The sequence below is a fragment of the Mastomys coucha genome, unplaced genomic scaffold (assembly GCF_008632895.1).
Source record: "Mastomys coucha isolate ucsf_1 unplaced genomic scaffold, UCSF_Mcou_1 pScaffold2, whole genome shotgun sequence".
Lineage (NCBI taxonomy): Eukaryota > Metazoa > Chordata > Mammalia > Rodentia > Muridae > Mastomys > Mastomys coucha.
This window is the reverse complement of record NW_022196902.1, coordinates 4753026-4768410: the sequence shown is the minus strand read 5'-3', so window position 1 is coordinate 4768410 and position 15385 is coordinate 4753026. Positions and strand designations below refer to the sequence as shown.

The 15385-nt window shown below is 39.0% G+C and overlaps 1 protein-coding gene across 11 annotated transcripts in view; it reads left to right on the top strand.

The window, feature by feature from the left end:
* The window catches only part of Utrn (utrophin), a 509106-nt gene that overhangs the window by 406613 nt on the left and 87108 nt on the right, over window positions 1-15385 (top strand). For all 11 annotated transcript variants that reach the window (XM_031380393.1, XM_031380398.1, XM_031380394.1 and 8 more), the window contains one exon: window positions 2616-2676. In XM_031380393.1, the coding sequence (XP_031236253.1) occupies window positions 2616-2676 (61 nt within the window). The remainder of the gene's footprint in view (window positions 1-2615; window positions 2677-15385) is intronic.

The window sequence follows — 15385 nt, the reverse complement described above, 5'->3', positions numbered from 1 at the left end:
TTTTTTTTTTTTTATCATTCACTTCTGATGACATTTAAGAATGCTGAATTTTGAAACTCTCAAACTGAATTTAAATGTTAACACTGTCTTTTACTAGACCTGAGGATTTTTGAAACTTAATTTCTTGATCTCTGCATACCTATTTCCTCAGGTTGCCTCAGGAATTAAATTCAGTAGCCCATCCCGTTAGACAAAGCAGCCAAGTCACACCTTGGCGAAGATGCTCTCAGCGCATATATTAATGCCTTTCCTTTAATTTCTTATGGGAAGTATATGGGGAAAAAAACCAAGTTGTGTAATTTAATTAAATTTAAGTAAATTTTAAGCTCAAGGCCAAGAATACTTCTCTATGGAAACTCTTATTTTCTCTGAAACCACAGAGAGAGATGAAGTCAAACTCCATGTCTCTTGGTTGTTAACCTCATCCTCACTCTCTCTCTTTCTTGTCACTGTGACAAAACTGGGAATCAAAGGATCAAGGGTCAGGCTTTATTTACTTTTACATTCTTGTGAAGTCAAGTTTGTCACTTTCTGTTCCCCACCTCTAAGACTTACCCATCTTCAGTTCCTAAGCTGAGCCTCTGGGTATTTGTCTCTGAGTGATGTATAGCCCTTTGTGGTAGGTAAGGATGGATTTTACTTTTTTTTTTTTAATGTTTAATATATGAATAACATTATTGTTGAAATAAATAGCCTCTTATTGCACTCATTAGATATGAAGATTATAGATTTCTAAACCTTATAGGGTAACTAAGGCCAACTTAAAAAAGCATTTGTAAATAATTGAGATTCTATAGTTCAAATGATCAGTTTATCTGCTAATATTGATGGAGCCTTAACTCTTCACCTGGCAACCTCTCCAGTGGAAATCTAGTTCATGTTTCTTCAGTCCTGAAGCATCAAAGACTTGCCAGACACACTTCATGATGCTCAAGCACACGGTCTTTCTGTGCTCAACTGACAGTCCAAGAAGCTTGCTTATTCAAATCAAAATAATGATTAAATACATGAAGGAATGTGAGCAAACTTGCAATTAGTACATATAATAATTCTTATCCTTTGCTGCTTATAGTCTTTGGCTTGATTGTGATCCCTAGACTTTATCCATGCTTATTAAAGAAGCATGTTTCATGAGACATGTAATAAAGCCTGATCTATTAGCCTGGAAATGAGGCTGGCTCTCATGAGAAATTTAGCAGACCTGAGTCTTCATTTCCATGTCTGTCTGTGAACATCTATGGATGTTTGAAACATCCAGTTTGAAAGATGAGTGACTGAGACCAGAACAATTGTTAAGGAGGAGGTTTGCTGAACTAGTATTTGGAAAGGTGTAGTGGTATCTGAATTACACCATTTGGGGAAGGACTTTGGGCATCTGCTTCTTCTTCTTTTTTTGGGGGGGGGCACCTCATATCACAGGACTTTTTTTTTCTTTCTAAGATTTATTTATTTTATGTATGTGAGTACATTGTTGCTCTCTTCAGACACACCAGATGAGGGCATTGATTCCCATTTACAGATGGTTGTGAGCCATCATCTGGTTGTTGAGAACTGAACCCAGGACCTGTGGAAGAGCAGCCAGTACTCTTAACCAATGAGCCATCTCTCCAGCCCTTGGGCAGCTATTTTTAACTCTGTGTATATAGCTTCTCTATTAAACTGGATATTGATGTGTGGGTCTTGCTGCATTTTTAAAATAAAATATGGATTTGGGATGCTTGGCAAAGTTTAGAATGTTACATTATTTGCAAGACATCATTGTGCCAAGAAATTATAAAAAAATAGTGACATGTCTATGTGAAGGTCTAGAGATAGTTGTAAATTTTCCTTTTAATTTACCTGGTACCTTGATTAGCAAAACTCTTCTGGTTCTAAATTCATGTGGGGTACTGTACTTAAATAAATTTTTAAATAATTGATTTACTAAAACAGTAATGTAATGTATCTTTACAAGTAATTAGTAAACAGAATTGAGAAAAATAAAGTACTTCCATTAAAAGACAGAGTATCGCAATCATGGCAAACTTCTCGAACATACTACAAACATGGAAAACTGTTTTTTTAAGTATTGTGGGTGAAAATAATTATCTGATATTCTTCTTAGATGATCTGCTTGGCTCTTAAAAACCCCTTGCCTATTTTTATGTTAAATTTTCTTTCTAAAACCTTCTTATAATTAAATTTGCTTGAGTGCCATCTGTTCATAATAGCTGAGCTTATGAATATGGTGCAAAGTGAAGAATACTGTTAGTGATCTAGAAATTCCATCTTGCGAATTGCTGTTTTAAATCTGAATACACAATGTATAGGGAGCACCCTTTGCAGATGGCACTGAGTTCTATGTTGTAATGTTTATGAACAATACCCTAATTCTGTGAAAGTGTTTCCATCATTAGGGTCTGACAGAATCCGCTCTGGAAGTTGAGTCTTGGTTCTTTTCCTCCCTTCACATGAAGCTTCAAAGCTGTGCTGCTTGGCCTCATGCTTTTCTTAATTGCAGGAATCCAGCTTAGAGCCAGAACAGGTCCCTCAAGATTTGCTGTGAAATATGTTCATTTGTTTTACATTAAGGTGTAAGGCTTGCTGCTTCCAATAACTTCCTTTTGTTTCCTCAGCTTCAGTCCAGCTGCCATGGCAGAGATCCATTTCGCATAATAAAGTGCCCTATTACATCAAGTAAGTCTACTTCAGTTCTCTTTTAGGTACCAAAAAATTAAAATTTTTCCAAATAATTTAAGACTGTTCCTATTCCCCTACGTAACTTGTTTTGTTGTTGGTCTTTTTGTTTGTTTGTTTGTTTGTTCTGAGACAGCATCTTCCTATGTAGTTCTGGCTGGCCTGGAACTTATTATGAAACTAGATTGGCCTTGAACTCAAGGAGATGCTTCCCTATCCCCAACCCCATCCTTTGCCTTCCAAGTGCTGGGAATAAAGATGTGCACCACCAAACCCAGCTCCCTTTTAATAACTTTTAATAACAGAATTCAATCCGGTTACCAAGAGGAAGCTATGCATGATTAATAATGGGAAGAAATTAGTTTCAAAATCAGTGAGTTATCCTTCATTAGGTCTTTCTGGCCTTAGGAAAAGCGTAATGAGTTACTATTTTATCATCATCGTCATTCTCCTCTTTCTCCTGAAAGGTTTTTTCAGCCTAGTTTCTTATTCCTGTTACTTCTTATGTGACATATTCTGACTCTTGTCTAGTTTACACACCATCTTAGGATGCTAGTCCTTCACTTACTCTATATTTTGTCACAGAAAAGAATGATGAAGTGCTTTTCTATTATCCTTGGACATGGAGGTTAGTGAAGCAGTTGATTTACAATGCAATCCAGCAGGAAGCATTGTCATCGACCCTATTATGTATTAGGAGAGCTAGGTCGTAAGTCTGAGAGTGTATACCGAGTATCAGAAGACAGCTGTGGCTGAAATTAGCTGTGTAGCCTTGGGCAAGTTGAATAAAAGCATCTCTGTACCAAGTTTTCTTTGCATTGTGTCTGAAACAAAGTGTGGTCTCTTGAAAATCCTATTTCAATACTAATTGACTTATCTGATCTTTGTTTGGGAAAAGCTTGTGAAAATTATTTGTTGGGTAGGACCTTTTAATATACCCTTCCTTCTATCCTAAAATCCATTCTCATTTTTAAAACAAACTAGTCATCATCTATAAAAATATAAGCAGCATGTGTTACGTTGTCTTGGAAGAATTAAACTTTTGTTCATAGACAGTATTTGGTATATTGAGTTGTGATGAGTTCTAGAAGGAAGCATCAAGGCCATTGATGAGTGTGTAATTTCTACAGGAATGGAAGAGAGTCCAAGACTGGATGAGATGACTTGTCTTTATTGAAAGCAGTTATGGCCATCTAACTAAAATTCTACAATTTCTTTGCTGTTTTACATTTTTATTTCAAATAATAACAACTCTAGCAATGGTATTCAAGAACTTTAGTCTGCTTGGGTAAATATTTTCTTGAATCAAATAATAAGGCTTTAGTTATAAATCTGAGACAGAATAATCCCTCCCCTTAAAGAGGTCCAATCCTAACCCCTGGGACGTTGACCCAGTTCTTATACATAATAGTGTCAACAACAACATTTTGCAACAGTCTGCAGGTTGTAGATTACCATAGGCAGATTATCCTGATACTCAGTGAAATCATGAGAGTCTTCTAAAAGAAAGAGAGCAGCTGAGGAGAAGCCAGACTGAGAGAGGGAAATACACATGCAACTTTGAAAATGGAGGAAGTGGAATGCCATCTTGGGAATAGAAACAATTGGAAGAAGCTAGGAAAAGAAGGGGTGTGTGACCCCCAGACCTCCCAGAAACATCCCTGCCAGACTCAATGCTAGTCTTTGGAAGCTTTTTGTGTGGTAGCATTAAAATATGAGTATATATACCGTCCCAAGTTTAGAATTTCATAAAGATTGATTAGAATGAATTAATGGGTTGTTTTGCCCTAGGCTCCTCTATAATCAGATATTCTAAAATGTAAACTTGATCTAGTAAATTAGTATTTATTTTCACTAGATAGAGAAAATTGGAAATCTTGGAAGTCTCTTATTCAGTGATGCTCATACACTGATTTTCTGGGGTTTTTGTTTGTTTTGTTTTTGTGGGGGTCAGGGGAGACATCTAAAGCTCATCTTTATATTCTCTTTCTCTCTCTCTCTCTCTCTCTCTCTCTCTCTCTCTCTCTCTCTCTCTCTCTTTCTCTCTCTTCCATTAGCTGAAGAATTTCCATTTGTCTACATCAGTAACAGATGACCAATGATTAAGCAGTTAGACCTCTAACTCTAACCTCTAGAGTTTATATTGGGGTACTGTGGAAGAGTGTTCTTGCTCAGTCAATCTCATGGAGAGAAAGCATGTGGGAGAAAAGTTGGTCTATCTGACATCTTATTGCTTGCTCATAACCAACACTGAAAAAATAATATGTAAAACAACACTGGCAATTCTTTAACGACGATGTTTAAAGGTGAAGCTTCCTGTAAGATGTTTTCTACATCTTAGTAAATATCAGATTTTCTTTTCTTTTTTTAGTAATTATAACTTGGCAGTTTCATACACACATATAATACATGCTGGCACTATTCATGTCCTCACTCTCTTCTCCCCTCTTCCTTCCTCCATCAATCCCCTCCTACCACAAGGTCCTCTTTTTGCTTTCTTGCCTTTTTGCTTTGTTTTTGTTTGTACTTCATGAGCATGGGTCTGTAGCTACCCACCGGGAAATGAGTCATTTTCTTAAACATATACAGATTTAGCATTAAATGTCTTTTAAGGCATTCACAATTTAGAGCAAATTCTCCGGTTCTATAAAATTCACTAATCTGGCAGTTTTTCATTATTTACTCTGTTATGCAACTTTCTAGTTTATTTCCCCATAGAAAAGGGAACATTAAACTTGGGAGGTAGAGTTAGATAGCCAGTATTTCACTTAGAATTGTTATGAAAACAAAATTCAATCCTTGGATAAATTCATAAGCAAGTAGATGATGAATGAAAGGGCTTTTAATGTGTACTTCCCTTTGCATGTCTGTACAAATAAGTAGAAAAAAATGTTAAAAACCTACTTAGCATTATTGTCACGCTATTAGAATTTCCTGGGGCAAAGTGAGTGAATTAATTTAGCCATGAGAAAATAGTATTCAAGTAGAAATTTTAAGTTTGCATTTTCGTGCATGTGATGCTGGAGTGCAACAAGAGACTTTGAAAGGAGAGGTCAAACTTATTTTTGGGTTTTATCTTAATTGTATAGGCTAATTAAAAATATAGGATGCACCTCAAGATGGCCCTTTATTAGCATTTTGAAGTTCATAGTAGTGAGAGACATGTCTTTGAAGAGTGTCAGGATATAGATCTGAACTGTGAGAACATGTCTATGTGGCATGACTCTTTGTTAATGCCTGTGATAGTCGGGTGCCTGGTGCACTAACAAATGCCAGAGAGGAAATAAATAAGCTCATAAAGAAAAACAGGTTGAATCAAAATGCTGAGTTGTGGAGTCCAGTCCCAATGGATACATCTACAAACACTCCCACACCTAAGGCTCAGAGAATATTGCAGAAGAGGTGGTGGAACGATTATCGGAGCCAGGAGACCAGGGAGTTTACTGTGAGATTGTGTCTCCTAGTAACATTGGAAGATACACCCGTAAAGTCTCATCGACATGTTTGCCCAAACATGAGCTGAACAAGGATGATATCAATGGACATGCTAAACTGAATGGGGGAAAATCCACAGAGCCTCAACTCTATATGAAGAACTATAGGCGACTGAAGAAGGTTGGGGGTAGGCAAGGCAAGGTGGCCTTTCCCAGTGAAGAGAATACCAATTGGTTGTCTAGGGCCAAACAATCAGCCTTGGAGACATACATCCAAATAGCATTCAGCAGCTTATATTGGAGAGAGAGAGAGAGGGAGGGAGAGAGAGAGAGAGAGGAAGAGAGAGAGAGAGAGAGAGAGAGAGAGGAAGAGAGAGAGGAAGAGGAAGAGGGGGCAGAGGGGAGAGGGAGAGAGAAAGTAATATATAGAGCATGCAATAACAAAACATTTAATTGGGGCTCACTTCCAGTTCACACGTTACTATCCTACTCTATTATTGCCATGGAGACGTGGAGGAAGACATGGTGTTAGAGAGGTAGCTGAGCATTCTACCTGGACTGGCAGGCAACAGGAAGAGCTAGTGAGCCACTGGACCTTGTTTGAGCTTTTGAAAACTCAAAGTCCATCCATAGTTCCTCCAACAAGGCCACACACCCTAATATAATCACTCTCTATGAGTCTATAGGGGCTGTTTTTATTCAAATCACCAGAATGTATAAAATGAAAAAAAAAAAAAGAAAAACTAAAAAATAGAAGAAAGGAAAGAAAACCAAGTTATTTTTGGCTTACAGTCTAGATGCTCCAAGGCAAGTTTGGTTGTCCTTGTCCTTATTGCTTTTTAGCCTGTTTCCAAGAAACATATCATAGGAAAAGTCTGTGGGAGAGCAAAACCCCTCAACTGCCCATCTCATAGCTAGGAAACCAAAGAAAGAGGAGGAAACTTCAAAGGCCCACTCCTAAGTACCTAATGGTGTTCCGCTGGACCCTCCCTCTTAAAGGCTCCACAGCTTCCCAGTGGTGCAACTTCAGGGAGCAAGTCTGGGGAAGTGAAATAGTTAAGAGCCAGACTATAGCAGTGTCATATTGACACATCTGTAAGCTGTATTTGCTGCCTAGAAGGGAAACTTTCCAAAATAAATATGCATTTTTTTTTTAAGTCCAGTGGCAGCTCACCCTATTCTGAGTTTAGAAAGTTTGATTGGGGCTCCTATTGCTTTCATGATACACAGAACACAAATCTATTATGAATCCTAGTTCTCTCCGTTCTTAGGTTTTGGTTCCACATCATGTGTTTTGTACAAGTTTCCCTAGCTAAATGTTAACTTGCAGGGAGTACGGGACGTAAAGGAGGACAAACTGGCTTTCAGTTAACCTTTCCGTTAGGCCTCAGGCATCAGATTAAAACCCACTGCTTTGTCAAGAAAGCCACTGCTTTCTGAATAATAGCAAATAGTTGTTCTAACTACTAATAACTACAACTGAAATAAATTGCTACATTTCTATGTTTGGTTTGGGGATGTGGATGTGTGTTGGGGACACATGTGCAATGGTATGAGTGTGGTCAGAGGAGAGTCCACTGTGGGCATTCAAGGACAGATCACCCTGTGCTTAGTCATGGGTTAAAGTGCTTTTGTATAAATAAGAGAATCCCATTCTTTACCTCCCTGCAAGCAAGTAGACTGACAGTACCTCTCATCATAAAGAGCAAGGCCTACCACCACAGGACTGTGGAAGATGAAGAGAAAGGTCCATCTTCCTTTCTTCCCCTACAGTGTTTTCTCTGGATTCCGAGTGCTTTTTTTCTAGCAAGCCCTCACTTTAGTACAGTTTGCTCTCTTGCCTTTGTAACAGACCTTCACCACCTCAACCTTCCCCTTGTCTCCATCTCTTTCTCTGAAATACAGATGTTCAGTTGTACACAGAACCCTGTGTGTCACAAATGGTCTCACACAGTCATCTTGAATCTGGATGTTTCTGTAACATCTGATGATACAGAACACGCACAGCACACCCTCTAAAGTACTCCGCAGTATATTGAGTTCTTATCTAAAGTATTTTGTACTATCAAGTATTTATAGTATTTCTCTTTTGTTGTAATAAACCCAACTGTGAGTAGATACAAATTGACATTTTTCTGCAACCTGTCACCTCTCTCTTTGTGTTTTTGCTGACTATTTTCATTTCCATTGTTGGTGTCTCCCAAAACTCTCTGATATCCCTTCTGACTTCTCAAGTTCATTCTTTACCAGCTCCAACCTATTAATGGTAGAAAATAAAGGCATAAATTACATTTTAGGAGTGAGTTTTCGTTACATCATTCCAATAGTTTGTCCACATATACTATGTATGTTTGTCTTAGACAAACTACTTACATAGTGTAGAGGAGGGCACCGAAGCAACTTTCTTTGGGGATCGTGGGCCTAGCTTGGGCAGGATGACAGCGTTGTTTTTCCCTAACCCAGGGTAAGGAAGATGGGCTATTATAGGAAACCTAATACCCAGCCAGACACGAAAGGGAAAGCTCACAGAGGTGCTTTTTTTACCAGCAACAGTTTAAGTGATCAGGCCAATTTACTTTTAAGGATTCTAGAAGCCAGAACCAAATGAATCTATAATGATGGTTTAATGTGCAGTGCAAGAAAACTATGTTTCCCTCTGCATATCTCCCTATAGCACATTTCCTCCTTTTTCCTCATCCAGAAAACAGATTATATCTCTAGGCTCCTCCTTTTTAAGTGGAGGCCCACAGGACACACTGAGGCCCTTTAAAGAGGAACACTTGTATGTGCATGTGTGTATGTGTTGTTTTGTTTTGTTTGTTTATTTGTTTTGTGTTAAAATGACAAAGGAAGAAATAAAAACAAAGCACAAGAAAACTCAAAAGTCTATTTTGATAAGAATTGGGTCTGTGATTCGTTATTAGAAAATAAACATTTTAAACTGGGCCAACTCTGCTGATGGAAGGAGAGAACAAAATTGCCTTATGACAGAATATAATAAGTTCCTTGGGGTTACTAAATTTCCCCTGTGCTTCTAGTCAGCTTCAGATGAATAAGCACACCTTGGCTAACATAGGAAACTGAACAACCGTCAGCCAGCCCTGTGCAGCAGCTAACAGGGACTGTGGCTGGAAACATCTCCCATATCTACCCCTATCCTATTTCACTGAGATCATGTAGATGGAGCTGGCAGTGTCTTTGAAAACACCCCTTCCTTTCCTAACATTCTTATGTGTCCATTTCTGGGACCATGCCATAAGACTCTGGCTTAGAAACATCTAGATTCCTTAGCACCATTGCACTGTAATAGCACCATCACCTCCCAGTTTAAAGTTTCTTTCTGTTCTTTACTTTTTTAAATTATTGGAGTGGAAGAGAGTAGTTCAGTTGTTAAGAGTAGTTCAGTTGTTAAGAGCATCTGTTGTCTCTGCCAAGGACCCAAGTTCGGTTCCCAGCACCCATACCCTGATTTGGTTGTTCACAATTGTCTGTAACCCCAGCTCCAGGAAAATTCTTTAACCTCTGGACATCTGTACTCACATGTATATTCCTCTCCCAAAAATAAATAAGATTTTAAGTTGCTCATTTATTGATTGATTGGATGACTGTTTGACCTTGTCAGTTGATTGAGGGAGGGGACTGCCACAGTACAAAAGTGGAGGTAAAAAAAAAACCTTGAACAAACCGTTCTCTCTTTCCACCAAGTGAGTTCCAAGGTCAATGTAGGTTGGCAGACTGGGCAGCAAACACTTCTACTTACTGAGCCATATTGCCAGCCCTGAAGTTTGATTTTTAGCATTAGGAAAGTACTCAGTTTGTAAGTGCCTGCCATATGACACAGAAAGGTTTGCTATGAAGCCATCCACAAAAAGAAGTGTGCATGCCCTTCATTACATGAAGGTTAAATAGTTAAAGTTATTGGTAATTCAAGCAAAAGTGATAATGATTAAAATTTGTAAAATAAAGTAGAATATCTTTTGTTCTGGCTTTAAAGCAAAATGACATAAAAAGGATGTCACATAGCCATCTAGAACAAATTAGAAGTGATTATTAATCTAAAAATAAATGAACATATGAGCCAGTAACTTTTTTTTTGAGAAGCTAGTAGATGTATATCTACCTTTCAAAATGAAGCCACAGGGATACACACAATGATAAATTCCTCTGGTGAGGTCATACTCCTGACTCCCCAGGGACACGGCAAAAGAAGATGGCTTCTGGCAGTGTGGATGGGTGGCTCAAATTCCCTTATTTGAGGATGAGAGGAAGGTAGAGATATTATTAGGTGGCAATTGAGCTGTTAGTTCCTGTACCCCCCTGTATTTATTGAGGGAGTACATGTTCACTTTTCTAATCAATCTTTAGTGCCCTGTAGCAAAGTATCGCCTGTCCCTCCCCTTACACCAGGTCCACCCACCCTGGAAATTAATTCTACTGGTCCTTGAAAGCCAAGAACTTGCAAAGCTTCTCTCACAGCTCTATACCAAGTATTCTGTCATCCCTGCTCACAGTATTGACTTTCCAAATTTAGGGATGTAGTAAACCTACTTCTTACAGCTATGCCTTTGGAGTTGCTCCTGAATCTCAAACTATGTGCACTTTATAGTCGGATCCAACAGAGTTCTTTACTGTTTGTATTTTGTATTTTCTTCCTCATGTCCTCATGACCATGAGGAGCCAGTACATTTTTAGGGATGACTCTGGCTCTTCACAACCTGTCTCATTTGCATTATGAGCAAAGCTCTCTGATTTGGAATGTTGACTGTCAAGCTCTCTCCCTTAACCCTGTCAGTTTCTAATTCCATCCCCCAAAAATATAATCTGAAATTTCCTGCCTTTAAAAGTCCAAAAGACAAAATGCTTGTGACGAGGTTTGAGAAGTTGCCTATTGCTTGAGGATCATGGAGTTACTCTTCACACTTGCTGTACAATTCCTTGCAGCCCCTTCGCCTGTGCAATCCTGTTCACAGAGTGAGGACTCAAGATATATTGGTGGGCAATGGAGTACTGGAGTTTCTTCTTATCAGGCACACTCGAAGAAACCAAAAATTGAGATGATAATGGTGGCAAATATCATCTCTTAGGGCTTTGAGACTATATTACTTGGATGACTGGTGTTACTCGGGACTGAGAGCATTCATTTTGCTATATAGTTTAGAGACCTCTAAAAAATTGGTCATTGGATTACTAGATTCAACTTTTATAAACCATAAGTAAAACAATCACTTGAGTTTTATCTTAATCAGGCTTGTTATCTGTTTTTTTCCCTTTATCATTACTAATCTTCTAGCTTATTTACATAACATCCTTAGGAAAGATCTTATCCCCAGAGTTAGGGCTTTTCCACTGGGAACTTTGTGGTTTTTTGACAGTTTAGATAAGACCAGTTTGGATGGAGGAGAAAAGTTAGGAGCCAAAGGCATATTGATTGAGTAGATAATGTGACAGCAGGAAGTGTAACTATTGCATAATAGATGGTAAGTTTTGTTTGTGAAGAAGCAGGAAAAGGGTGAAGGTTAGCAGATGATGATTATTTAAGGTTATGGTTTGTGTGTGTGTGTGTGTGTGTGTGTGTGTGTGTGTGTGTGTATGTATTTGGCAGTGGAATTGTTTTTTTGTTTGTTTTTTTAAGGAGATCAGTTTTGTGAGATGAGCTGATAATATAGCACATTTTTTCCCCTTTGAATCATTAGTGGGGAATTGGCTACTACTGGTATCAGTGATTTTCAATTAAGGGAGGCAAGGAAGGCAGGTAGAGGAGGAAGTGTTGTGGATTTGGGAGTAGGGAGATAGAATCTAGCAGTTTTTAATGTTTCAACGAAGTGTGAAACAAAGGCAAGATAATATTGGGGAAGGAACCTTCCTTTTGGGTAGGCAAGGAGAAGGATGAAGGCAGAGGTCTGTGATCTTAGAGTTTAGGGACACCTGTTCACTTGTCAGTAGGCAGGCATTTGAAGCTTGGAATCAAATATTTAAAGGAGAAACAGTCTGTATGTAGACTGATTTTGTTTTTCTTCTCCATATTCAGCCACAGCTGCTTCGATTCAGAAAAGGCAAAGTAATTGAGCAGATACAGGCCTGAGATTTGCCAGGGGTGAGGGGGAAGGCAGAGTGATAAAAGTTGTTTGTAGTGATTATAATGATGGACTGTGGGCTCAAATCTGGATGGCTTCATCAAGAAATATTTAAAAACTTTAATTCTGCAAATCTACTTCCATATCAAGAGCTCAGGCTTAAATCAGACCATCTGTGTTCAGATCTCCATTCTGTTCCTGGCCCGAGGCCCTCAGGGAGTTATCTAAGTGCCTTCTCCCCACTGTCCCCTCCGTCATCTGAAAACAGCCATCATAGTCCCCAAAGTCACAAGTAGCATCGTAATGTGGACTGAGCTTCTCACATACAGAAAAGTCTCATTTGCTCACTGGAATATTAGCCTGATACTATTACTTGGTTCTCAATAGTAGCAGGTAGAGGCTTCTACTCCTTAACCTGTTTCATTAAAATGTATAGAACGTGTAAGCCGTGCCTTAGCATAATATTACCCTATTACTTAATATTATATGTCCCAATCCTGCCTTTTATCTTTGTCTTGCTCAGCAAGGAAGAAATCTTTCTGTCCCTGCGATTGTCCTGACAGTGGCAACATAGATAGCGGCCTCTCCTCTGCTTGTGCGTGTAATGAGTCAGATCTCTTTAGTGTTTGTGCTAGTGTGCCTTTGTATTTATCATCAGTAGGAAACAGTAAGTAGCAAATGCTGGGAAATCCCCATCAGTATGAGACCGGGTACAGAGCAGCAGATAGGTGGCTGTAGCTAACCAGCCTTTGTATATGTGGAAACCCTTCAGATCAGTTCAGTTTTTCCAGGGAGTGGGGGTCGTGACACTTCTTCACTTAAGGACAAAGGGCTTGGAAATCCTCTTCCTGGAACAGTCAGTAGTTTGCCCAGAAATCCATATAGTTCCTATTTGTCTATCAAACAAGACAGCAAAGCTGGACTAGGCAGTTGGTTCGTTCATGGCCTCTTTGCAGTATTAGGGTCCGGCATTTTAAATTTTGTTTGTTTGTATACTTTCTTATATGATTTGTGTTTTACTTTCTCTGGCATGTGAAAGTAAACGTAGGTGTCACGGGGTGCCCAATAGACTTTTCCTCGTCAAAGGCATCAACAGTTTTGCTATTGTTTCTCCTCTGAAGGCAAACCTGAGATGACAGGCCACCCTGGTGTGATGTCACTACTCTCGCTATCCTTTGCTTCATGAAATTTTTGAACCTAAATATTCATTTGGATATTTAAATTTTCATTTTATTCTGGGAAACTAGACCAGGTGAGATTTTTGAAGTAAGATTTTTGGTAGCAGCATTCTAGTCTGACAGGATAGTTTCTTGGGGTGCTGTAGTTAGCTCCTCCCCCTACTGGCCTTAGGATTCCTTGGAAGATGGGAAGATAGGCTGCTCTTATTTTGAGGGAAGACATCATTTGGTTTGTTTTGGTTGCCTGCTCTGGGCGAGCTGGAAGCGTTATGGCAGAGTTTCCTGCTCTAGGGAGCCTGCAGCTGTTCAAATGCTTAGCTTTTACATTTCATATGGATTTTGTTCTGACCCTCTTTCTCCACTTAAAAAGGAAGGAGAGAGAGAGAGAGAGAGAGAGAGAGAGAGAGAGAGAGAGAGAGAGAGAGAGAGAGAGAGAGAGAGAGAGAGAGAGAGAGAGAGAGAGAAAGTCGTCCCCCCCCAAATTGTTGTGTAAATCACAGCTTTACTTTTGTAACCCAAGGCTGTGTTTACTTTAAGCCTTTGCAGTTCTGCCTAATGAATCAACTGGTATTGAATTCACAATGGAGTCTCCCTGCCCCTCCCTCCATCTGTTTGCCAAATGTGTGTGTTCCTGTCAGCTCCCAGGATGCAGTGCCATCAGGGCAGAACCATTAGCAGCATGCTTTGGAACCCTCAACTGTTTGCCTAACTAGCCAGTGGATTTTTGCCCTTGTGGCAACGTAGGATTGTCCAAGGGGAAGGTCCACACCTATAGTTCTAGAGAATGCATACATAATATTTAAGCATGAAGTCTGACTCTGCACTGCTGGGAGCTCTAGTTCTAGCCCATGAGCCTTGGTTTGTCTTGGTATCTTGGGATGAGATGGGTGTCTTAGGACAATAGTGCTGTGACCAGGACTGAAATTGCTTGGGGGGGGGGGGGAAGAAAGAGAGAAAAACATTGAGTCTTAGATGTCTAAGATTAGGGATCCATGATAGCAGGATGGAACAGTACTACATTTTCACTAGACTGTTCTTTAAATCTTACTGATGGCTGAGAGATGTGCTTCTGCCAAGCTCATGGCCATACTTGGAACAGCCATTCTTTAGGCCAGACATCCACTTGCTCATGGTCTTTAGGCCAGTATGGGTAGTTAGAGGATAGAGTAGTTTTGATGCTGTTCAATTCAAATGGAAATACGTGTCCCTTTGTACTGCAGCTAAGCATAGATGAGGCAGACAGCTTTCCAATGGGTTCGAAAACATATTCCCTATAATAATAGAATTATCCTATTTGAGACTCTTAGGACATCTTACCGACTCAATTCAAACATAAACTTTATTTATTTATTGAAACCCATTTTGAATTAGCAGGGCATTCTGTTACCCAAGTATATAAAATAATGACTCTGTTCCTTGCCCACCACTTTTCTGGTATATCATATAAGTTATAAAAGCAGTAATTTCTCTTAAACTTATTTTTATGAATATTTTAATATCATTTCTCATGTTCTGTGCTATTTTACATAGCTTACTAAACAGTTTCTTAAGAACTCAGGGTCATCTCGGAAGTCTTTTGAGAACTATTAGCTGTTATTGCTTTGTTATGGCCTAGATAAGGGACTGTAAATTATTTTTAAATATAAGGCTACTAACTCATCACAGTTTTAAGCATATTAGCTCATATTCCCCCCACACATATCCTTACACTTACACACATATGCACACATGCTTACAGTCACACACACTCAGAGACATGCACACATATATACACATACCTAATTTGTACTCTACCATTATTTGTTTACTATCTATTCCTTTAAGATTTCCAACTAACAAATGAATTATAGCAGTAAAATAAAGGTGTGTTTTTCAAATAAAGAACAGGGATCATACACAAAATTATCCACCTCTAAAAATAATAGTACTAGTTTTTGAATAAAGCTAGGAAGATGGAGCTAGAGTTTAAAAATCACAAGAGAAATGCACTTAGCTAAAGAGGGGCTGGGGACCAGGGAATGTA